Source organism: Protomyctophum bolini (genome assembly GCF_963924005.1).
Source record: "Protomyctophum bolini genome assembly, chromosome: 6".
In the NCBI taxonomy this organism is placed as follows: Eukaryota; Metazoa; Chordata; class Actinopteri; order Myctophiformes; family Myctophidae; genus Protomyctophum; species Protomyctophum bolini.
Window position 1 is genome coordinate 33,208,420 of NC_137867.1, and position 26,098 is coordinate 33,234,517.

Consider the following 26,098-nt stretch of genomic DNA (forward strand, 5'->3'; position numbering starts at 1 on the left):
CATTGGAAATGCATTTAAATCCATTAAACAGACAAGACAAATGGTTTTTTTGTGTGATCGAGGCCCAAGGCCAAAGAACGAGTCCTATAAAAAGGACAAACATTGCTGACATTGTTGTCCATTTAGTGTCACAATAAACAACAGTCTTATAAATACTCTGTTTAAACAATAAACAGTCCTATAAATCATCTTAATGTCTAAACAACAACAGTGCTCAAGGATAAAACCGTGTTTCTCAAACAAACGCTTCTTACCTTGGAACAAACAACTCTGCTCACAGACAGCATGAAGTGGATCCCAAACCAAACAGCATGCTGGGAAAAAACATGGCCGCTCCTATTTAAATCCAAAGCCCCGCCCACTGGATCCGGTCACCTGTTCAACTAGTCCGTCCGTCATTGGTCCGTTAGTCAGAGTGATTTGTGTTTGGAACATCCACTGTTGATGTAACTGCTGTGTGCACACACACACACACACACACACACACACACACACACACACACGCACTCATGCACTCACGCACGTGCATTATTTCACCCTTTGGTTGGTTATAAAGGCTTATATTAATAAACACAAGGACGTGTGTGTCTGTGGCTGTCTGTATCAGCCTTTATAGGTTTGTTTATTCCGCCATCTTGTTTGATATTTGTTTGAGTGTCACCACCATCAGCCTTTAACAGGTGTTCAATCAGGCAAATGAGCACCAGCAGCCATCTAGCAGCTGTCTGCCTTCCTGCCTGTCCAATTGTCCATGAGTAGCTGTCTGTCTATGAGTAGCTGTCTGCCTGCCTGCCCAATTGTCTATGAGTAGCTGTCTGTCTGTCTATGAGTAGCTGTCTGCCTTCCTGCCTGTCCAATTGTCCATGAGTAGCTGTCTGTCTGTCTATGAGTAGCTGTCTGCCTTCCTGCCTGTCCAATTGTCCATGAGTAGCTGTCTGCCTGCCTGTCCAATTCTCCATGAGTAGCTGTCTGTCTATGAGTAGCTGTCTGATTGCCTGCCTGTCCAATTCTCCATGAGTAGCTGTCTGTCTGTCTGCCTGTCTATGAGTAGCTGTCTGCCTGCCTGCCAGCCAGCAAGTTGGTTAACAGAAAATAAATTGTTATGGCTGAGTAAAATAAAATACAATAAACACAATTTGCCTGAAAATAGATTACCCAGCTATGACCTTTTTCATGAAAAAAAATGAGTAGGCTGACTGAGTAAAATAAAACAATCTACCTGAAAATAGATAGCTATAAGTGAAGAGCAATTTCCGCAATTACCATTTCCACAATTTCCGCAATTTCCATTTCTGCAATTTCCATTTAACATTTAACATTTTTGCCAACTTGCTGGCTGGCAGGCAGGCAGACATACTCATAGGTGCGTGTGAGAGAGCGAGAGAGAAAGTACGGAACTAAACCTGCAAACTGCTGGCAAATTGATTGCCTACATGGAAACAAGAACTTTGTTTGGTGCTTGGACTGACTGTACTCCGTTGCTACAGTATGTATACATTCTGTCTAATAAACTATTCAATCAAAAAACTTGAAACATTTCATTCATGATACAAAGGCAAACAAAATTGTCTGTTATCGGTTTTATTTCTTGATTTGACATCAATTTACAGTGACACTGAAATGTTGCTTTTTTATCTACAAGGTAAACCCTATGTTTACTCCATGTCCCCATAAAATCAGTTCATGTATCCACTTGTAACTCTGAGAGTGTCAGAGTTAAATTAACACTGAGGTTTTGTACTATTTGCACATGTGGAGTTTTACTTCACTTTCACTTTTTCAGTGTATTTGCTGTTGATATAAAGAGGAAAAAAATCTGTCTTTGATCTCAAGTACTCCCTCTTCCATCCTCAAAAGCAATATATTTGTATTTGTGTTACTGTACAGCACACTTCAGATGTCAGTATTGCAGTATAATGGTTGGAATATAATGACTAAGGGAAATGACACTGGCAAAAAATAATTTCTTGAACTATCCACACTTCACTTCTGAGTGAGGTGATGATTAGAGCCCGACCGATCAGTTTGGGACGATATATCGGCCATTATCAGATTTTTGATGATCTATCGGCCATTATTAGATTTTTGATGATCAGTAGGCCTACTGACAATTATGCAGCCGATGTGTTGCAATTTGTAACTAATTTCAACACTATTTTGTGCATGTCAATGTAGGCAGACATGTTTTATCTACCAGCTTGAGCTTGTAGATGTGCTACAAAGAATTGCATAGGGCTTAAGTGAATAAAATAAAGTTCAGTTTATGGGTATTTATACATCTGACCCATGTCTCGGGACCGGTGGGCCTTCAAAATAAGGGTCTTCGCTGAAAAAACACTGGGAGTAGCGGAATTAATTAATAAGTAGCAGTCAATGTCTTAAGTGTTCTTTTTTTTGGATCAAAAATGTATTTATTTATTTGCTTATTATTTAAAGGTAGGGTAGGCCAAGTGATACGTTTTGGTCAAAACAAAAAGGTTTTTTTGTTAAAAGGTTAAAGCACTATATTCTGATAGTAATCATTGTAACAGGGCTCTCCCTATCCCTCTGGCTCTTTTGATCCAATCAGGGGAGAGAACCCATACAGGATAAACAAGTGGAATTGGAAGTGATGACACAAAATAAATGAGCGGACAAAATTGAAAGTCTGGAACGATATAAAATGTAACTTGATAAATGGGCACTGTCCTGATTGGTTGAACATCTGTTGATAAAATAGCCGGAGAGATGGGGGAACCCCTGTTGTTGAACAAACAGAATATATAGTTTTAACAAAGGAATATCACTTACCCGTATTGGTGGTCTACGACTACCCAAAATTGAGATAGGCAAACAATCTGGTATCGGTCGGGCTCTAGTGCTGATATGGATGTTGCTAATGTCATCAACTTGAAGATTCAAATACATTTAGAGTAGCACCTTTCATATTTCTGTAACATGAATAGTTTAAAAACAATATACATAAAAAAAAAGCTTAGAAAACACTTGATGAAACACTGTCATCTGTTACATTTTTTACAATATAAATAGTTGCAACACAGGGCTAAAATGTGGGAATATTTTACAATTTTAAGGCATTTTTGTCTGTAAGGGAAATACAGCATTTGGAAATCAACTCTTCATATATTGTCCATTTCATTTAGGTTTGGTTAACCATTAATAACCAATCACTACGGTTGCTTGAGATTTGGATATCCAAGGCAACACACCTTTCATTTGTCCCCGCAATTTCATTCAGTCCCTCAAATCAGGGTACAAATCTTCTAGTTTATTATGATTTGCCTTATCTTGGTTCATTAGTGCTTTTCTTGGCATGGCCCACTGTGTCCTAGGCATCCATGCTTTCGGGGGAACCGCCCAGGTGAGGGGTGAGAAGTCATTATAAACCCAGCCCAGTAGAATCAGTAGGGGTATCTGGAGATGGAGATGTAGATGATAAAGATGCTCTGGTAGTTGATCCTTCCCTGCACAGAGAGGGTGGTGGCCTGGACTTTCAGACGTCCTAGTCCCGGCTTGTCCAAGGGCTGCAGGGTGAAGATGATACCCCTGCCCGCCTCGTCCCTGATTCCAAACAGCGATCCTTCCTGTTCAAGGATGGTGAAGTAGGTACGTTCCTGCAGGATGCCTGACTCTGAGAAGGCCGACAGTCGTACCACATTGTTGTTGGCTGGGATGCCCAGGGGGAGGGTCAGCAGCTTGTACTGCAGAATCAGAGAGCCGCCGCCTGCAGCGCAGTCTAGAGAGCAGGGTCTATAGCACGTCCTATCACATGGTAACAGGAGAGAAACGTCACTATGTCATCATCTTAACCATACACTAAATACACTTTAGCACTACCGTACTAGTAAGGGAGGTTATTTTACAGTACTTTATTACTTGCGCAAGCAGAGCGCGCAAGTAATAATTTCGCTCGGTCTCTTCAAAGTGACAGCCGTCTTTTTCAACCGTTTTTATGTGTATGCAAATCTGTGCCTGGTTTGGTCCCAGCTCTCAACGATGACGTAATGTGTAATCTGGTCCCAGCAAACCAGGCACAGATTTTCATACACATAAAAACGGTTGAAAAAGACGGTTGTCACTTTTTGGCACCAAGTAACCACAGTATACTGCTAATCAAATTACAACTACATACTCTATATGTAGTTGTAATTTGAAATTTGTAATTTGTAAATCTGTGCCTGGTCTGCTGGGACAGATTACACAGATGACCATTTATTTCTCTTACGTCATCACTGAGAGCTAGTCATACATATACACACCATGTACTCTGGTCCCAGCTCTCAACGATGACGTAATGTGTAATCTGGTCCCAGCAAACCAGGCACAGATTTGCATACACAAAAAAATGGTTGACGGCCGTCACATTTTGGCACCAAGTAACCACAGTATACTGCTAATCAAATTACAACTACATACTTATAGTATATGTACGTACACGTATGTATACTAGAGTATGTGGTGTGTATATGTATGACTAGCTCTCAATGATGACGTAAGAAAAATGGACATCTGTGTAATCTGGTCCCAGCAAACCAGGCACAGATTTGCTGCTTTTCTTGCATACCCAAAAAAATGGTTAATATCTAGTAATAATTTCGCCCGGTCTCTTCAACGTGACAGCCGTCAACCACTTTTCTAGTATATGTATATGTATACATATGTCTTACTGATGACGTAAGTAATACAACATTATGTTTCTGGGGTGTATAAAAGTAACGCAACTGTCAAAAAGTTAACCATTAAGCTTAACGTCATTGTAGTGTAAGTATATAACTATATATGCAAGGGACAAAATTCTATACATTCAGAAGACCACTGATCTCGAACTAGCCTGTAGAACAGGCAGAAATCCATACAAGTTCAGAGAGGACCATTGATCTACAGAACTGACTGAGCAGGTCACATCGTCAGGTCAGACAGAATTTTAGGACAAAGTTCTATACCGAATAACGAATAGCCCAAAAGAACCACCGAGAAGATCAGACCATAGGACGCAGACTCATAAAAATCTATATACGTCTAGAGAGGACCATTGATCTCAAGACTGATCTAATAACCACTGGTCAGGTCTGACGGTCAGTTCTGTCAGGTCATACAAGTTCAGAGAGGACCACTGATCTCGAACTAGCCTGTAGAACAGGCAGAAATCTATACAAGTTCAGAGAGGACCATTGATCTACAGAACTGACTGAGCAGGTCACATCGTCAGGTCAGACAGAATTTTAGGACAAAGTTCTACACATTCAGAGGACCACTGATCTCGAACTAGCCTGTAGAACAGACAGAAATCCATACAAGTTCAGAGAGAACCATTGATCTACAGAGATCTACAGAACTGACTGAGCAGATCACATCGTCAGGTCAGACAGAATTTTAGAACAAAGTTCTATACCGAATAACGAATAGCCCAAAAGAACCACCGAGAATCTATATACGTTCAGAGAGGACCATTGATTCAAGACTGATCTAATAACCACTGAGCAGGTCAGACTGTCAGATCTGTCAGGTTATCTAAAAGTCAGACGTATACATCTAAACAATGGTACCATCTACAGATAAACCTTCAAATAAACACCGTAATGACCATCTCAGAATTAAGTTCATTAACAGTTGGAAGTCGTGAAAGTTGGAAAATCTTAGGACAAGTAATTACTAAAAGTGAAGAACGTACATATAATAACGGAGGAGCAGTTATCGTACTGAACGTGATAAATATGAAATTATACTGAAATCAAAGACAGAAATTATTCCTTTTGGTGAAGAATTAGAACTTGTGAAACCAGTGTTTACTTTCACCAGGATACCTGATATACAGTTTTTAAATGAAAAATCTGTCATAGACGTATTGGGGATTTGCATTCATTTCTCAGAAGTAGAGATTCTTGATACAAACAATGGACCACGTAAAAAAAGGGAATTACAATTAGTGGATTCATCAAATACAAAAATTATATATACAGCTTAGGGAGATTCCACTAACATGGATACCGTACCTCTTTTCTCCATTTACATTTTTAGAAGGAACCACCATAACCAGCTATAAAGAGAAGAAGGCTCTGACTAGTAATACAAGTACTATATTACATAGGGAGCTTGATATACCAGAAGTTCAAGAACTAAGATTATGGTTTGATACAGAAGGAAAAAACATATTAAATGAGGAACCAACAGAACAGCTTTCTTTTAATATGAACAATTTAAATGACTTAGAGACGAAAATATGAATTAGTTATTTTGGGAGGATTATTGACTTTAAATTGGAAGATTCGCAGAAGAATTTATGTCGAACCTGTGGTGAATTGGTTATTCCACTAGCGAATAAAGGTTACTTTTGTAACATGTGTAGTTCAATATCTGACAATTGTAAATCTGGATTAAAGATAATATTAAAAACGCAAGATATAATAATGGAGGATGAACATCTTTGGATAAGTTGTCAACATGATATTATTTCCGAAATATTGGGTCAATTAGAAGATTATTTGATTGAATTAAATATTAATAATAAAAACAAATTTAATGAGCATCTAGATGAATTAAAATCAGAAATCCGTATTTTTAAAATCTGCATGAAAATAGAAACAAATAACATTAAAAAAAATGTAACTATCACAGCGTTAAATATAAAAAAAATTGATAAAAAACAAAGCAAACTTATTGATTCTTTATGTAAATAAATATGATTATATATATACATGAAAAAACTTTTTTCTAAAGGATTTTTCTTTTATCAACTGGAATCCACATCCAACATCAAATACAGAAGAAGACAAACATAGTCTCAGCCATCTCAACACGCCTTGGCCTCACTATCCACAGAGCAAAGAGCAAGGTCCTTAAAATAAACACCAACAACGCTACTCCCATTACATTAGAGGGCGAAGCACTAGAGGAGATGGAGAGCTTTACACCAAGACACACCTGGCGGCGTGACCTAGACGCAGATGAGAAGAGATCTGGCCATACATGGAGACAACTGCAGAGAATGGACCAAGACCAGGATGCCTAGAGAGCTCATGATCGTAGCCTATGCCCAAGGTTAGGCGATATAGGCGTAAGTAAGTTAGTAATTTTGGAAGAAAACAACCCATACAAAGGAATTATACTCAGCATTGAACAAGACCTCCTAGGCACCCTACCAACATCGCAACCTGAAACCAGGACCATATTCACATGAGGAAAAACGTCAGTCATCGTCAGTCATTCTGTAAAAAAGTAGGTAGGTAGCAAATAGTTACACCTAATGATTATATATTTCAAACGTTCCTTCACAGAGATACTGAGATGTGACAGTTTACAGCGGTCGAAAGTACTTGCGCGCTCTGCTTGCGCACTAGTTGGCCAAAAATAACTGTGGAAACGAATTAAATGTTATATTATATAATATATATTATATTATATACATTAAATAATATTCAAATAATTGTATAATGTAAATAATGTCGATGTACAACTTCATCTAGGCTAAATGTGAATGCTAGATGTTCTTTGTTCCATATGATATTATTAACTAATACCCTGCGTAGGCCTTACTCTACAGAATATTTTGGGCTGGTACTTTACCCTGGGCTTCCTCCTTTCTGGTAGGAGGGCGGGCAGGGTGTGTCCAAGCACTGGTACCCTCCTCGGGTGTTAAAGCACATCTGGTTGTGTCCACACTGGATACCTTGTACTGCGCACTCATCTATGTCTGGAGGCAGAGGTTAGAATATCTTTACTGTAGCTGCAGTAATAAACAGGCATTATATATAGTTCATGTAAAGCAAGTAAAGCAAGTAAAGGTTCTTACCTTTACAGTTCCTGCCATTGGGTAAGAGCTGGTATCCAGGGGGACAGAGGCACTGAAAACTGCCACGGGTGTTTCGACATTCATGTTGGCATGACTTCCTCAGCAGACACTCGTCCACGTCTGTATGCAAGACAAGTTGAAGAGGTGAACAAAGTCCATCAGGCTGAGGGACTGCAGATTTCTGAGATTTGTATTTTATTCTTTTTTATAATTTTTCAAAAACAATTATTTAAACAAATACACAGAAAGAACATTTAAAACAAAGGGGGCATTATTAATTAAGGTAGGATAGTAGTAAGTAAAAAAATGTGAGGGCACAATCTGAAACTATTCTAGAAAAGTATATATTTTCTAACCAGGGAAGGTTCATGCCCAACCACAGTGGAATCTGGGGTAAAATGGTGCCTCTGGCTTGGCCGGGCACTCCAACAAACATAATTGTTTGTGTGTGGTGAACCGGCAGGGGAGAGCATTCTCTGTCTGCGCTAGTCTGGAAACCAGACAAATCTGACATTGCAAAAAAATGTAAATTGCACACAGCACGCAGTCGCAGTGATATTAGTCTGGCCATGCCAGACTACTCTGTCTCCTACAGTACAGTGACGCTAGCTGTTTAGCAGGGGGTGGAACTGAGAAGGATAGAATATAGCATAGGTGAACCCGTGAACCGAAGCTGGCAACTCCATGTGTATTGGAGAAAACATAGTTATCTGATCTCTACACCCTCCTCAAGACCAACAAGTAGGAGTTGCCAATGTCAGGGACTATACAAACATGAGGGGAAATTGGCATTGACCAAAATAAATTGTAGGAGATGATACATGAAATCGTTAATCCATAAAGTGAACGCAATATACTGTAAGTCGCATGCCAAACGGGTTGTAAATCCTAATTTATGAAATGATTCACTCCGGTCATTGATTATGATGGTTTAAGCCACCTTCAAAGTCATCGTAAAATACCCTATAAACACACACCTGTGACCACATTACATCAGTGTTACTGCATCAAACAAATAGTTTCAAAGTGTCAGATTGTTGTGAATTTCTATTTACTGGGTGGGCTAAACAGGACAGAGGAGGAAGACAAGGAGATTGTTGTTGATAGAAAGTTCTGACCATTGATCTTAAATCAATCACCAAAAGGAAAGTAACTTATTATATTTACTTAAGAACAATTTTGAGTCATTCTTATACAATTTTGAGGTATTTCCATTTACTTTAACTTCTACTCCACTACATCTGATCTGAGGCAAATATTGTACTCCTCTTAAAACAATTACGGTATTTGAAAACTTTGTAGATTGTAGATGTAGATACTTTTGGTACTTTAAGTATTTCTACATTGCTGTATTAGTGTACCGAGTACTACTAAAGTGGAACTAAACCAGACTCTGATCTGTGTCGTGCCTAACAACGCCCCTTAGCCGTTGTAAAATCACTGTAAACCACATAGGTTTATTGCGGAGCAACCCAAAATACTGCAATAACGGAAGGTTCTATGGGTAGCTTTAGGATCTTAGACTTTTTTTTACAGACAGACGTCACATGGAGTTAAAATCTCGTACAAATTAATCCAACATACTTTACACCAATTTAGACGATGAACAACTTTGAATTGAATAATTATGTGTCTTAAAAGTACTGAGAAAGTATGATCCCTCTATGGCATTTCACAATATTTAGTCATTTGCATCTTCAGATCCCTTTCCAATAGATTTATTTCATAAAATTAAAGTTTCCATATTATGCGAATTGAGTATTGTGCCAATTACCCCTTTAAAACTTGGATTACGCTCTAGAATAGTTTACTAGAGCGTTGGGCGATTGAGTGATGGAAAATGGGTGGGGCATAGATGAAAATAAACTACAATCTGTAGAAGTGAGAACGAGCAGTGTGTGATTTGCTCAAAAGACAACATTATCATTAGTATACCGGTCTTTGATCGTGGCTAACACATTTTCAGTCCAGGTATTGGAACCTTTATCTATGATAGAGGGTGTAAACATGTCATTACTCACTATAGGGGTTCGGAGGTGAGAAATAAATGACCATCTGAACTATGCCCACACTCTTTAAAGAATGTTTCACAACACAGATAATGGGGAGTTTCGAACGGAGCAGAGCAGAGCATGTAATGAGGCCTGGCCAATAACAACCATTCAGGGGCATTAAAACCAGATGAGATCTTATTAGTCACCTAATAATAGTATTGGAAATTAGGTAAACCGCCGTTTGGGCTGTGTCTCTTCAGTATATGAACTTCATGCTATATTCTATTATTCTATTTTAATTCATAATAGCAATGCTTATTATTAAGTGAGACTTTCAACTAGAACAAGAATTACATTTACATTTAATTACATTACACTTCTTCTGACTATATATGTCCACTGTTGTCAACATCCTCAGCTCTTTACTAGGAAGGTGAAAACAACCTGAGCTGGTAATGGATGAAAAATCTTAATGGGCACTTTTGGTAGACTAGCTATCTAACTAACAGCTGTTTCTCTGATAGTTTATGTCGTTCCCCAAGGCAACAGTTACAAACCGGATGTTCACATGTTCCAGGGCAGCTGTTATTGTTTACTGCCTGAAAGCATTGATAGTTGTCTGTGCTCACCCACACACGTGCCATCCCTGCTGGTGTACCCCATGGGACAGCTCTGTCTGGTAATGCGAGAGGCCCCATTGGTACGGGAGAGAATGGGTCTGCCCATTGTTGAGACGAGTTGTGGGCGCAGCCTGGCTCTGACACGGGTGCCATTAGTGAAGGTCTGCCCTCTCTGTAACCCGGCACAAGAGCGCCCGTCTCCGAGCAGCACAGTGCCCGGCGGGCAAAGGCACCTAAAGCTGCCTGGCACATTGCGACACTGGTGCGCACAGGGGTTTGGCGTCTGCAGGCACTCGTCAATATCTGAAAGGAAAAACAAGACACAAAATCAATCATCATATGTAATGTACATTTTGCATGTTCTTGTGATTTGTAATATGACTGATGATGGTTTTTACAGTGTTATCAGAAAAATTGATGTCCTACCTAGACATGGAAGTCCTACTCCCTGGGAACGGTACCCCCTTGGACACACACAACCATAGCCTCCAATGGTGTTCTGACATATCTGAGTATAGCGGCACATGTGACTTCCATCCTGACACTCATCAATATCTGAAAAAACAAACAAAAACAAAACAGTAACATTTAATTTGTACTAAACATAATGCTAAAAAGATTGTTTACTTAGTCTTTATTTTAACAAATAAACGCACAATTAACAGCCTGCACAACCAGCATAATTAACAGCCTGCACAACCAGCAAATGCCGGGCCAAGTGAAAATGAATCTCATCAAGAGTGTGAAAGCTGGATCATAGTTTAAAATCTATGCTTGTCGCCAATAAAGTATTTATAAAGATCAATTTGGTCAAATCAGGCATAGACCCTTACCACACTAAGACATGCACTCAAGCAGCCAGCCTGTAAAGCCGGCAGAAAGTTTGGAAAGGGAGGCCACACTGCCATTGTTGTCTCCACCAGGCCGAAGGCATGGGGAGAGAGTATGTTTTGCACTTTCACACACAGCTAATCTCCGGCACCGTTAACCCGGTCAATGCCAAACTTTGCACACACTCTCCCTGGATGCCAACAATGAACCTCTGCCTCAAATTTTCACAATGCTTACCACTGCCGACATTGGAGCAGTGGAGAGCTACCTTAAGAGAAAGATAATGGTGTATGAATGCCTCTTACCCATGCAGGCCCCATTCTCTGCTTTGGTCATGCCAACAGGGCAGCTGTCGAAACACTGGTATCCTCCATCTGTGTTACGGCACTGCTGATGAGCTGGGCACACATTTCTCATGCACTCATTGATGTCTGTAGAAGTAACAACATTACATTATTACATCATTACAATCGAGTTGTCATCCTTTATACGGTGGCCAATGCCAAATGAGGGCAGACAGCAGTCTAATTATGTAAGCCATGGACTCAGTCCTGAATTTCAACATCCACATGCATTAAGACAATTACAAAGTCACCTTATCACCGCATATCATGGATCAAAGGACTTATGTTTAAGCAAGATTTGGAAAAAACCTTTCCATGAATTTATCTTCAGTAGACTCGACTAGAGCTGTAAAGACAGTACAGGTCTGCTTAAAAACTCGAATACCAGGAATGTGAATCATATCACTCCAGTTCTCAGAGAGTTACAGTGGCCGGTGGCTTCCTGTTTGTCAAATAATTTATGGCAAAATATTACTGTTGCTTTATAAAGCATTTTGGTGTAGGGCCAAAATAAATTTCTGATCTCCTGCTATTTTATGAACCATCCAGACTTATCAGGTCATCAGGAACAGGTCTGCTTTCTGTCCCCAGAGTCAAAACTAAGCACGACAGAAACGGTATTCAGTTTTTAAGCACCACATATCTGGAAAAAACTCGCAGAAAACTGCAGGTCTGCTACAGCTCTCAGTTCTTCTAAATCGAAGCTGAAGACCTTTCCGTTTGCTGCTGCATTTTACTAGGGTTTTACTCTGAGACATTTCTGGGTCTGCAATGAAATGTTATTGTCATTATATTATCTGTTTTAGTGTACTATTATTCTTTATTTTCTTAAGTCTATAATAATAATTGTATACGTGTTTATTAATGTTCTGTGTAAAGCACATTGAATTTGATCTGTGCTAGAAAATAAACTTGTCTTGCCTTTGCCTGACCAAAAATAATATATACTGTATATTTATTTAATTATTTTAAGGAGAGGAACACTTTCTGTGACATATGCATACACATTGACATTTTCATGGCTGAAGTTCATCAGCACCTCTTTGTTAAGATTAATTTTCATCCCAGAATAACTGAATTCAGTCACCGCCACCGCCGTCATCTAAACGAATGCCATTTCTGTTTAGTATTCCTTGACAGGCTCATATAATGAACACCTCCGGTCAGCCCTGAACCCTTTTCCAGATGTTTTCAGACTCCTGTTTATGACCTGTAGCAAGAGGAGCCCTGCTGAGCTAGTTGAATGACCACTATTATTGTTATTATTATTATTATTATGGTATGCACTTTCTGACATAACATTTTCAATTCTACCATCTTTATCTGTAGGCTACTGTATTGTCTACTATACTGTATTCAATGTATGTAGCAGCCTGCAAGCAAATGTCCTATTGGGACAATAAAGTTAAAGGGACATTTCACAGCTGGAATAAACTGCAGTCACTCAATGTTAATAGTATCCGTAGTAGATAACAGTAGCACAATTTGAAATTTGCACTGTACTAGGGTTTGACTGGATTGCTGAATTCCTACAATGACCATAATGCTTTGGTGCACTGTCCCTCATTGTGGAGAGGGGGAGGGCTTTCTTACTGAGACAACATGTAGTCCAGGAAGGAAGTGAGACCCATTTGAAATACAAAAATATCTAAAAACACATATTACACACATTAAAAAAAACAGGAAAGTGTTTGTGTGCTAAACATCATTAAAATAAGATCTGGTTGCAAAAGGGGTGAAGTGGCCCCTTTAAGTCTAAACAACAAACTAACCAAGGCAGCGGTGTCCAGAGAGCTGGTAGCCAGGGTGGCACACGCATCGGTACGACCCCAGGGAGTTCAGACATTGATGCTGGCAGGGGGAGACAGAAGACTCCTGGCACTCATCCACATCTGGAAGAGACATTACTTACAGATCAGGTTTGGCAGATCTTCAAAAGGCCATTGTATTTTTTCTACATATATACATGTATACTGTATTATAAAGCAGTGGTTTTCAAACAGTGGTCCTTGAGGGGTTTCAGGTGGTCCCCAGCTAAATGATGGAGAGTTGGTAACAAAATGGACCCTTAGAGATTTAACTCTTGAGAGCGTAAACGGGTCCATTTGGGTCCAGTTGGATCTTATCCAACAACAAACAAAATATTCTTTAGTTTTGGGTCTGCGAGGCAAAATCTAATCAAATCCGTGGCTTAAATGCCGAATAAATAATGGGCCTCGATATGAAAAAGGTTGAAGACCACTGTTATAAAGTAATGCAGAGACATGCTAACACAGTGATTAACAGTCTTGCCTTCGCAGCTGGTGCCCATTGCGCTTGGTTTGAATCCTGGGCCACACTTGGCCTGGCAGCGATATGTCCCCACTGTGTTGACACACTGCTGGTTGTAGTGGCACATGTGGGAACCCTGGGCACACTCGTCAATATCTGCAGACACATGATACAGGTGAAATACAGTACAGAGTACACCATTCATTCATCTTTGTAGAGTTTTGAGATAGATGAAAATGGTTGAGGTCATGGGGGAAAGATATCCATTTGAAAATTAGCCTACGCCTAGCTCTGGTATCATTTATTTTACTTTAATCTGCACTGCCAAATAAAATAAAGTACTGAGATAATAATTTTACCTCCCCTTGCTTTTGTTTCTGCAGCGTGGCTCCTAGGGGCAGAGCTGTACAAGAGATTCTGTGAGTCAGGGGCTAATCTTACAAACTGTTGGACCCATCAGCACCAGATTCATGTAACTTTTTTAACCTTAAATGTTACTGACCAAATCATCATGACAATCACCACAGACATTCTATCCGGAAATTTGCCTTCGTGGGCTGACTCTGACCGGCCCGCGAAAGATTACTTTATAATTAGGAAATAAAACATACTTTCATTACCTTATGGGTGGACTAAAACCGCATTGCTTTTATTTTGAAGCCCATGTATTCTCACAGTGCACGCAATCTGCACGTCAACTGTGCACGTGAACGACACCGTTCTACCACAAAGTAAATCTGGCAGAACGTGCACACATCAATGCCTGCCAGGCTGCCAAGTCTCAACAATATCATCACTGGCTGGCTTGTTATTGTGTTTTCAGAACGTCGTTGTTTAATGGTTGTGACTCAACACTCATCTCACGCTGATAGTAAGCAGCACGCCATATGGGTTGTGAAAGTGGCACCTCCAGGGTCCTCTGAATGGAAGAACAACTATTAAAAGAGCTACCTCTAATGTTCTCATTGTTAAAATAAAATGCTAGTATTTACATGACTTGTAACTTAAACAAAAACAAAACACTGGGAAAAGAAACGTCTCAAGCATGCAAGTATAGAAAGTAAAAAAAATCACAACCATGTGAAGTGAGGGGAGCTCTTATTGTACATTGTACACTCTGCCTATAATTAGAGTCAAATGTTTCACATTTTGTTTACCATTGCTTTGCGAAACAATGCAATTTACTGCTTTTGATTTAGAAATAAAAAATTACATTATGCATAATTAAGTTCAGCCTTTTGGCCTCCAAAATATTTTCTGTTTCTCATTTGGCCCCTTGGGAAAAATAATTGCCCACCCCTGAGTCAGACTGAAACCGTGGAAAAATATGGAGACAACTGACATAACAGTGCTGATGTCATAGACGAATGACATCACAGACTGGCCGCATGAAGCCCAAGATCCAAATTGAAGCCATGCTGTTATTGGTCTTGTTGTGGGCTCGCTCCATCCAGCGAGCATACAATAGTTCTCTAACGTTTTTTTTGGCATCCAACTACTTCCACATACTTTGTGATAGATTTAGATTTTTATTTGGATCTCTTTTAGCCTTTCGGCTAATCTTCCAAGAGTCCAGTCAGGAATAAATTAAAACATTACAGAATACATTACATTACAAAACACATTGCATTACAAAAAATCAATCAAATCAATTAAAAGCAATCCCAGCAATAATGACGAATTCCATAATTTAACTGCCCTAAAAATAAAATATCGGCTTCCCATACTAGTTTTAATTTTTGGTAGTAATAATCTTTGTGTCTTGTACACTTGTGTTGACCTGACGTTTCTCACAAACTAATGTTAATTTATTATTTTTCTTTCTTATTTTTAATCTTTTATATATTTTATTTTGTAACCCATTTTTCACCCATGTGTCAATCATCTAATGTGATCCTGGGCTCTACACACCCTCCACCAACCTAGTCCCCATATATGGGGGACAAGGGGAGAGCAATGGACTTGAACTCATGCTTCCTTCATGCCTGAGTGTCCAAGTTGCTCCCCCCCTGACAGGGGGGAGTTTCCCTGGTACCTACCCTAGGGGACACGGGGAGAACATGCAAACTCCACACAAAGGCCCTTTCGCCAACCCCGCCTTCGGGTATGGGCACTGATGACGCGGAAGAGGAAACACGCCGCCAGCACCCACAGCGTCCCGAGCGGGAATCGAACCCAGGACCTTTTAGCTGTGAGGCGACAGCACTACCAACTGTGCCACCGTGCCCCCATGTTAATTTATTCTTTATGTTAACTGGTTTATTTTATTATTTAATATAATAAGGTTAACAGACTGTTTTCTCACACACTCAACTGTGAGCCATCCCATTCTGTTATGCAGTTCACTGCAGTCTTCTCATATAAGTCTGAGCTGCATTGCCCCATACTGCATAGCAATAGTTTACGTGACTATAAACCAAACTACGGGATATTAACTTCAAAGTCTCTTCAGACAGAAGCCCAACCATTCCTGCCATTTCCATTACATTTTTAGAGATATGTGGTATGAGCTGTCCATGATAGATTGTTTTGTATTTTAATTCCCAGCTGTTTTACTTCTGTGACCTCTTTGATTTGTACCCTAACATCGCATATAGCGTTGCTATAACAATGCATTCAAACCTGGACTGGACTGGATCAGGGTATTTTCTACTGTACATCATTTACGGGTTTTCAGCGAGCCCACACAGTTTTGGCAGGAACTGCTTTGTTCTTTTATGGGCTAATTAAACGTGGATGTATGTATGCATGTAAATGCACTAGCATTTATACGTGTAGTGGTATACACACACATCTATGTACACTACAGTGCATAACATATTATGTAAAGTAGAACACAACTACACTGTAGTACACTGTATGTAATCATACAAAAACGGTTGACTGACCTTGACAGGTGTTGGAAACGGTGGAGATAGTGAAGCCAGAAGGACAGGCGCAGGAGAAACCCCCCATGATGTTATTACAGGAGTGAGAGCAGGGAGACTGGAGATCACACTCATCCTCATCTGGTGACCAGGACACATTTCATTATCCAATGGCCCACTTAGGGCTGTCACCACCGTCACATTGTACTTGACCATGAATTGTCACACAAATAATTAGGATTGGAACATTCGTGTACAAACTGCAATTACGTTTGGCTTTGTACACCAAAATGACAACTTAAATATACAAAGATGATTGGAGCTCCTCACTGGCAGGTGGTGGTGACAACACAGGAATGTGTGTGGCTATGCAACCAGTTGTGAACTTCTGCTATCTCCACTAACGATTATGACAATTATGCCATAAAATTGTGATTATCTCAAATAATCAGACCGTTAATGATAATGATGATAATGATAATAATTGTGAAAGGCCTAGTACCACTTCCTTAAATCCCACAGTGGCCTTGAACCTGAAGTCTTGATTCTAAAACCATCTCATAGATTCATGTTTTAACACTGTTGCCATTTATTATTATTATGTATAGGAAACAGGAGGTGGAAAATAAACATACCAGCACAGTAGGAGGCCGTGTCCAGGAAAAAACCTTGAGGACACGTCTCTCCATCGCCATCTGGAGGAGAAGAACTCATTAGCACGAACAGTTATTTATTACTAGCTAAATGTACAATTCACCCTTTGTCAAGTCCCGCCTACTGGTTGTGCCCCTCTTCGGACCCATTGGTTGCCGTTTCGTGGTTGGACATTGAAATAACGGGTTTTTCAAGGCAGAAAGAGCCTGCTGGTTAGTCAGTTAGGGACCAATCAGAAGGCTGACAAAATGGTGAATTAGATCATTTGGGCCCCAAACCTGGTATGAGCAAGTTGGCAGTGATTTGGAAGTCCAGAGTGAGAGTGAACATGCTGTAGACACTGTTGAGGTCAGAGACTCTGAGCAGCTGCAGAAGTGGCCCCTGGCGCTCCTCCTGGCCCTGGTATATGATGGTGTGGTTACAGCGCAGCACCATGGGGGCCCCTCCTCTCTGGTGTGTCTGAGAGGACCAGGAGTACAGCTGGCCCGGACCCGTTTGCACGTACGACTCATCGTACTCCTACAGGACGGAGAGGAGTGGTCCCAAATGTTAGAGAAACCTGAGACATTACAGGTATCTGGCATTTCATGGAAACTATTCAGGTAATACGTTCAGCTTTTTATACTGTAAAAGAATGACAACACCAATAGTAATCAATGATCAATCTCTCTTCATCATCAATGTCATCTTCATGATCACACGCACGCACACACGTAATGAACAAGGGTGAACTTACTTGGAGACTCAGGTGGGAGTTGGTTAACGACAGTGGGACAAATCCATTGATTACAATGTCAACGAGCAAAACTCCCTCAGAATCCACGCCTCTGGCCACATGGGTCAGACGAAGGACCTCCCCTGGTTGAATATGAAATAATTCGATATGATAAGTCATCAGTAATAACTTTACAATGACAATACAACTTTGCACAACATACAGTGAAGTGATGGTGAACAGTGCCATCTCCTGGTTATTTTATGAACTACAGAAGTGGGTCATCTGGATTTGCTCAAACATGCATGATGATATCCAACCAGTATTTGTCCTAATTTAATTTCTGTTAACCAGGACAGTGAGTAGAATAAATAGAATAACTTATGTAGGTCTGCAGTGCTCACCAGTCTCAAATTCCAGCTGAGACTCCTGTCTGAATAGGCCCTGGGTGACAGAATAACCATTCCTGGTTGCTTCGTTCTGCAGAGCGGTGGTCCAGTAGATGGGAGCAAACACTGACACCAAACACCGCATCAAGGGACCTGGAACACAACAGCATCAGAGATGTATGCCTCTTTAAACACCATTGAAACATACCTGTAGAGATGCATTGTTATAAATGTCTTGATTCAATTATGTAATCACTGGACGGGAACCCCTGTTGGTGTTCTAAGCATTAGGTTATACTTTAGCTATTGAAAAAGTAGAACTACGAGCTTGTAGATCTGCTATTTTTGAAAAATCGTGAAAATGTGGCACAAATTTGTAATATATATTCTTTCAGAGCAAACATTTTTAACTCAAATATTTGCTTCTGGGGAATCCCTGGAACAACATATTTTCAGATGGGGGTCCAAATACATATAATGTTTGAAGTCATTGACATGAAATAGTTTGAGCACCACTGACAAAGAAATATAGGTTTTTCAGAAAACTGTCACGATTTAGAAGGCATTTTATAGAATCGTCCTCAGGTCTAAATGGGTTAAAGTTGCACTACGTACTTTCCTCTTCTAACCCTCTTTGATCCCGGGTTTCCTGTGCAAGTGCTGACATGTTTGCTAACATTGAGCTAATAAAGGGGATACATTTAAACCTGTGAGCTTGTATATCAGCTATTTTTGGATTTTTCTAAAAACAAAGGTCTTCTAGACACAAATAACTTCTGCCTTGCGTCATACACCGGGGCTCCACTGGGCGCGTCAGCGTCGCGTCTCCATCACCGTCAGGGAATGTTCCCTTTTTAATCAATGAAGGGTCGCTCCACTGCCCGCGTTGCGTTGCGTGACTGCATTGACCCGGTTCGTTTTTTGACGCACGCGACGGAGACGAACGCGCCCGGTGGAGCCCTGCCGTTACTCTGAGGAAGGTCATGTATGAATGAATGACTCATTGTAAAGCGCTTTGAGCACTTGGAAACGCGCTATAAAAATGCAATTCATTATTATGCAGCAGCTCTTTCATTGTGTATGCATGTAATGCTTTACTCACCAATAGCAGGAGGGATGTTGTTCAGGTGGGCCGTCATACTACTGGTACCTTCTTCCACATCGTTTGTAATGTTAGCCTCCAGGAAGGACACACCAAACTCCCTGTCATTCACCTTGCCTATCAGACTGCCTCTGGCCTTACGCGGAGCCTCACCTTAGACCAGACATCAAAAACACTGCTCAGTATACAGTATTCATCTTTAAACAGGTGCACGGAAATAAAACATGTCTGCAGCAATGTGTAAAACCTCATATCCTAGTGATGAGAATCTCAATTGTGATAGGTGACTTGTGAGATTATTAGCCGAGACTCCCACTTATTTGTTCTCTGTCTGTGTAAATTCAGTTTCCATGGGGATTCTGGTACACAAAGATATTTGTAGCTTACATTATCTTAGTAGCCAATTATTTTTACCCCTTTTTTTTCGTTTAATGTAATCCTTATGCCAGTTAACTCTCACCAAACATTTCTGTTGTCGCTGCTATTGTACCCTACTGGCTCACCTCACCTGCCAGTGAGGAGCACTTCCACCTAATCCTCCCATTCAACACAGCCCATAGGAGTCTCTAGCTCATGGACAAAGATCACCCTCCCGGCTCAGCTTTCCTGCACTGCGATCGATGGACAGGTAACTTTACGCCCCAAAATACCGGCTTATCTTGACTTTGATCTCAACACTGGAACATGAGCTACTCACTGATGCATCAGTGTGGACTAGCTCATGGGTTCTCAACCTGCGAGACATGGTCAAAACATTTCTGGGGGTCCCCAGCCAAAAACGTTGAGAACCCCTGGACTAGCTGACACAAACATGCACCAGTCATTATAAAAAATTGGAACAATAATATTACTAGTTAAAATACCTGTTTTATGTGACAAAAGAAGCACATAGACTTGTTCCTACCTGGGCAGAGACCAGCCTGACATGACCTGGAGTCAATGCTAGGGCCATCACAAGACCTTCCCCCATTGGCTGGCTCCGGGTTATTGCATAATCTGATTCGCTCCTGGGAACCTCGACCACAGGTACTGCTGCACGGACCCCACTCCTCCCAGTTAGAGTAAGCTCCATTGACTGTGTCATAAGAACGAGAGAGACAGAGATAGAGAGATTGATTAACCACTTAAGCATTGACGTGTCTGCAATTTTAAAATAACATTTAAAAACACACGTGAAAGTGTTATAATAGACAAAGACATGAAGACACAAAGACACTTTACACATGGGGGCATGAGAAAACAAGTACAAGAACATCTGTGGGTTAAAGCTTTGATTACAAACTGTAACTTCAAACAGTGAACAATGAGCATTGGCCTTTATATAAATTATTTTTTCCAAAGCGTATTATAATCCTTGAAGCATTCACGAAACACCTTTAATCATTGACCATGTTTCCATTGTAATGCAGTCATCTCTCACTCACTCTGGACTTTGAGGGTGATGGTCCTCTCAGCAACCCCTGCCTCACTCTCTGCCACACATTGGTACTCCCCTGCATCTCCAGCCTGGGGACAAATTAATGTAGTTACTACATTGCTCTCAAACAAAAACCTTGTACCCCCCCACCCCCCCATAAATCACACAATGTGTCTTAGCACACATTAACATTAGGTTTGTGATGTCCCACCACCCACCCACAAGCCACATTTTAATATAATAAGGTGAAAAGTATTAACGAGAACTGGTGACTAAATAATTACTACATTAGAACGCAGGTTCCTATTTCCATTTCCTGAAAAGTAAAGATTTCCGACGTATGTTTCCGCCCGACAGCAAGGACATGCTTGTGCACCGATGCTTAATTCACGTGCGCGCACACACACACACACACACACACACACACACACACACACACACGCACACACAACCTTGGCATTTTCCAAGGGGCAATTGAGGTTTCATTCCATTAAGATTGTTTGCGATAACAGTGATTATACAGTATGGTCAGAGTGGGAAAATTTCACACTGTTTGAGAGAGCCACCGACACCCATCTGTCAAAGAGCCTCACTGCTGGGAGTGCAATTAGAGCACCAGTTAGAGACATGGAGAGTTTCAGGCAGCAAAAAAAACAAGCGTCCGATTCCGGGGAACATCCAGCTCTCTGTTCCCTTTCTTTCTCCCTCTGCTGCTAATGCTGTTAGGCTCTCTGACTGAACGGCCCCCAATCTGATTTACGCTGGAGGCAGTGAGGACGCTGCGGGGACAGTCACACACTGTTCTGCCACCCAAGGGGACTGCAAATGAAGCTCTGCTAGGCTTTCATTTTTCATCTGAACTGTTATTTTCCAAGTAAACAAATTATTTATTTCATTCAAATATATTTTTCTAAGAAGCTTTAACCTTCCGAATTGTATTGTACTTATTCTGAGACAAAGAAGGCTGAGGGTGACTGCTGTGTACGCAGATAAGAAAGAAAAAAAAAGAAGCTAGGCGAACTTTATGTTTACCGTGACGCTGTAGATAACTAGGGAGCCGTTGTGCAGCATTTGCAGTCGCACGGAGCGGAGGAGGGGTGTTCTGTCTCTGTGCCAGCGGAGGACAGGGCTGGGGTCTCCGTGGATGGGACAGTCCAGCACAGCAGAAGCACCTTGGAGGACTGTGTGAGTCATGTGGGCCTCGCCCTTCAACACTGGAGGCTCTGGAAACACACGGTCATTAAGTCTAAACTATCCATCATCATCATCATGCCACTCATAGTCAAGGGGCATAACCTCTCACTGATACAATATAATACTATATTTGGTACAATCTTGTACTGTAGACTAACAGTACAAGATTGATGATCTGATCAGCTCACCTCGGATGCGGACAAATGAAAGTGCACGTATGGAACCCACACTGTTCTCTGCTATGCACATATAGGTCCCAGCGTCACTCATTGTGACATTCTCAATGATCAAAGAGCTCCTGCCAGCCTCATCTACAGTGGCACCTGACAAAGACAATGAATATTAATGTGAATTTATAATCATTATTATATGGCAGCGTTCATGTTGAGTAGTACTGAGAGTTGTTGCAACTATCTACCTTGTGATAACATACCAACATGACAAACCTCTATCAACATTAATATATTTGAGCATTACTATTTACTATGCAGGCAAACTAGCAGGCTAACCAGCCCTGTATACAATAAAACTGAGACCCACACATGGAACCAAATGGTTAAATGCATGCACTCCCAGAGTTATAGACCTGTACGGGTCCATTTGGAACCCCATCAATGAACCCTGAGGGTCTCCGGGTCCCAGTTTGAGAGCATATAAAATTTACCGTAAACAACACTATTCTTTGGAATAACAGTTAAAGGTTTGGTATTAATATAACATGGGAGAAATTAAAGTTATCATAATAGATCATGTACAGTACCTGGGTAGGGGCTATTATTTGCAGACCAGGAGATGACCGGGGTGGGTGTGCCCTGAGCATGGCAAGACAAGGCCAGACTCTGACCCTTGTTCAGGGTCGCATCACCAGGCAGCTCCTTGAAGCCGGGCCTCATGTTGACAGACAGCCGGATGTCCTGTCTCACAGAGCCTGCGGCGTTGGTGGCGACACATGTGAAGACGCCGCTATCACCTGGCTGTACAAGGGACATTCAAATGAACCACTCGAACATAGACTTAAAAGATTAGGGGTGATTCTTTTCTAGGTGGTTTTCTTTCAACACATTTCACATCCATCCATCCATCCATCCATGGTTTGAAATATGTATTATAGTACATTATCTCTAACCTCTGCTCTTTCAATGATCAGCTCTCCCGATCGCAGTACAGTGAATTTGCCTGGACGGTTGGGCACAATGGCACCATCTTTCTCCCATGAAACTCTGGGTTCTGGGGAACCTTGAGCGGCACATGGAAGCAGCGCCTGGAATCCCTGGATGACTGACAGCTCTGTCTGCCCAGCAGGAATCATAGGTGGGACTGAAAGAGAAAGGTTATTATCAATTATTATTACTTGACAGAACTTGTCAGGTGGGCCCCATTCCTACTCCTAAATCCTAACTGTCACATAAGGTCAGCAATTAAGGCTCATGCCAGAACCTGTAGATTTTTAAAGATGGAGTGCCGTGATTTTTGTATTTATTCCAGTTTTTCATGTGGTTATGAGGTCACAGTACTTCACAACAGCTGTGGGTGCGGCTTCAGTTCAGATGGATCCCCACACATCACCACCCACCAGGCAAACCAGGTATACTAGTGGGCGTGTCCACATAAAAACATTTTTACAAATACTGCACGTTAAAAATAAAAATAAAGTTCCTCATTATATAATAATAATACCTGATGATCATGTTTCCGGGTGGAAAAAAATCACGGCACTCCATCTTTAAACATAAACTCAAAGTGAAATTAAGTTCAACTGAACTGAAATTCACTGTTGAACAAAGATTATGCTTTAGCGCCTTGTATATGATTGGATAGCAGAACTAGAAAACGTTATATATTATGTACGTAGCTCTGTGACAACAGTGACCAACCTTGAATAATCAGCCTCATATCCTGGCTGGCTCTACCGGCTAGGTTTTTGGCAGTGCAGGTGTAGAGGCCTCTATCACTGCGCTGGGTGACGGTGATCGTCAGGGTTCCATTGGCAAAGATGCGTACGGATGCCCCCTCAATCACAGGCCTCCGCTCCTTGTGCCAAGTAACCTCAGGCTGGGGCTGACCATCGGCTGCACACTCCAGGCTGACCGGCTGGCCCAGCACGGCCGTGTACTCTAGACGAGGCACACTCAGCACAGGTGGTACTGGAGAAGCACAGAGAGTAACCACATTACAAATCTCCCAGACAAATGTTCAGGAAAAAAAAATTGGTTTTCTGCGGAAACTTAGTTTATTTTATCATATTACACAGTAATTGCACCATTTAGGAATTAGTTTCTTTAGATGTCCCTCTGAGACACATGTATGCACATAGTGTAGTTCAGTGGCATTCTAGGACGGTTCATCAGGAGTGGAAACAGCAGCTGCAGCACAGAACCAGCACACGCCACACGCATCATCGGATTTCATATCGACCCCTTCAGCATCCATTCTTTTCTTCAAATCTACACGATCATGTAAACCTCCACATTACCTTGAAGGACTAGTTTGGTCCTTCCCACAGCTGTTCCTGCTTCATTCTGTGCCAGGCACTGGTAGGTGCCCGCGTCACCCAGAGTGACCCGGGAGAATTTTAGGGATCCATTGGAAAGCACAGCCAACCGATGTCCTGTGACAGAGAAGCAGTGATTGCATTTTCTTCAGCAGAAGCATCTACCATCTGGTGCAAATGTGTTTTGTATTGATCTGTCCTCTGTACAGCAGTGGTTCTCAACCTTTTTCAGGCCACGACCCACCAAAATAACCCCCCACCCTGACAAGGACTTGGAATGTAGGAATGCAATTTTCGACACACACACACACACACACACACACACACACACACACACACACACACACACACACACACACACACACACACACACACACACACACACACACACACACACACACACACACACACACACACACACACACACACACACACACACACACACACACACACACACACACACACACACACACACACACACACACACACACACACACACACACACAATGCCTCGTTGTGAGCTTGTAGATCGGCTATTTTCAACATTTTTGCCTCTTTCTTATAGTTGACCAATGTTTGACCAGTTTTCATAGTATAGCCTACTGTAGTTTGATGCTGTTCTTTCTTTTAGAGGTATTAAAAAGGTCTTAAAAGTCCTTAAATTGTTACTTCATTATCATCTGGGGACCCCTCAAAATCGTGTGGGTCTTGACCCACAGGTTGAGAACCACTGTTGTACAGTATACACACACTATTTTCGGCATATGTCCCCCCCCCCGCCCCTCCAGAATAGAGACGCTACATGTAGGTTTCAAGTGGATAACATTGAGGACTTTGCGGTGTACATATAGCTTCTCTCACCTGCTGCAATGGGAACACCCTCTCTTTGCCATGTGATGGACGGTCTGGGGAAACCACGGGCCTCACAGCGGAGAACAGTCCCATGATGCAACACAACTTCAACTTCCTCTGTCATTGGCTTAATCTCTGGGGGCTCTGACCACAAGCAAGGATAAATGCAATGTTTAGATTGCTTTAACACAAGCACCCCATCAGTGGTGGAAAGTAACCAAGTACATTTTGTCAAGTACTGTACTTTTGCGATTTGAGTATTTCCATTCTTAAACATTTTATACTTTGCAGATATAGATTATTATTACAAAACATACATTAACCAATTTATCCCTACTAGCCCTTACCCGTTGTGAGATATTGCCATAAATATCTGTAATTGCCGTTCATTAAGAAAAATACTTAAATTGGAAAAAGGGCTTCGTTAAGACCTCCAAATTATTATGGTCAATGCCTGTGTGAAAAGTGGGAGCGATTGGTGCAGGCGGTGAGGAGATACGGCTGTGTTTTAAATTGGAAAAAGGGCTTCATTAAGACCTCCATATTATTATGGTCAATGCCTGTGTGA

The 26,098-nt window shown here is 41.2% G+C and overlaps 1 protein-coding gene across 1 annotated transcript in view; it reads right to left on the reverse strand.

Moving 5' to 3' along the window:
- Positions 1 to 1,586: 1,586 nt before the first annotated feature.
- hmcn2 (hemicentin 2) overlaps positions 1,587 to 26,098 on the reverse strand; it is a gene marked incomplete at its 5' end in the record, with an annotated part of 74,761 nt that continues 50,249 nt past the window's right edge. The window contains 23 exons of the mRNA XM_080765765.1: positions 1,587 to 3,762; positions 7,564 to 7,690; positions 7,790 to 7,909; positions 10,413 to 10,706; positions 10,830 to 10,958; positions 11,540 to 11,665; positions 13,351 to 13,470; positions 13,871 to 14,005; positions 16,738 to 16,857; positions 17,352 to 17,411; positions 17,649 to 17,889; positions 18,107 to 18,228; positions 18,490 to 18,627; positions 19,577 to 19,729; positions 20,481 to 20,651; positions 21,001 to 21,082; positions 22,026 to 22,216; positions 22,376 to 22,510; positions 22,948 to 23,161; positions 23,314 to 23,504; positions 24,062 to 24,331; positions 24,661 to 24,795; positions 25,540 to 25,674. Of these exons, the coding sequence (XP_080621891.1) occupies positions 3,402 to 3,762; positions 7,564 to 7,690; positions 7,790 to 7,909; positions 10,413 to 10,706; positions 10,830 to 10,958; positions 11,540 to 11,665; positions 13,351 to 13,470; positions 13,871 to 14,005; positions 16,738 to 16,857; positions 17,352 to 17,411; positions 17,649 to 17,889; positions 18,107 to 18,228; positions 18,490 to 18,627; positions 19,577 to 19,729; positions 20,481 to 20,651; positions 21,001 to 21,082; positions 22,026 to 22,216; positions 22,376 to 22,510; positions 22,948 to 23,161; positions 23,314 to 23,504; positions 24,062 to 24,331; positions 24,661 to 24,795; positions 25,540 to 25,674 (3,770 nt within the window). The 3' untranslated portion in view covers positions 1,587 to 3,401. The remainder of the gene's footprint in view (positions 3,763 to 7,563; positions 7,691 to 7,789; positions 7,910 to 10,412; positions 10,707 to 10,829; positions 10,959 to 11,539; positions 11,666 to 13,350; positions 13,471 to 13,870; positions 14,006 to 16,737; positions 16,858 to 17,351; positions 17,412 to 17,648; positions 17,890 to 18,106; positions 18,229 to 18,489; positions 18,628 to 19,576; positions 19,730 to 20,480; positions 20,652 to 21,000; positions 21,083 to 22,025; positions 22,217 to 22,375; positions 22,511 to 22,947; positions 23,162 to 23,313; positions 23,505 to 24,061; positions 24,332 to 24,660; positions 24,796 to 25,539; positions 25,675 to 26,098) is intronic.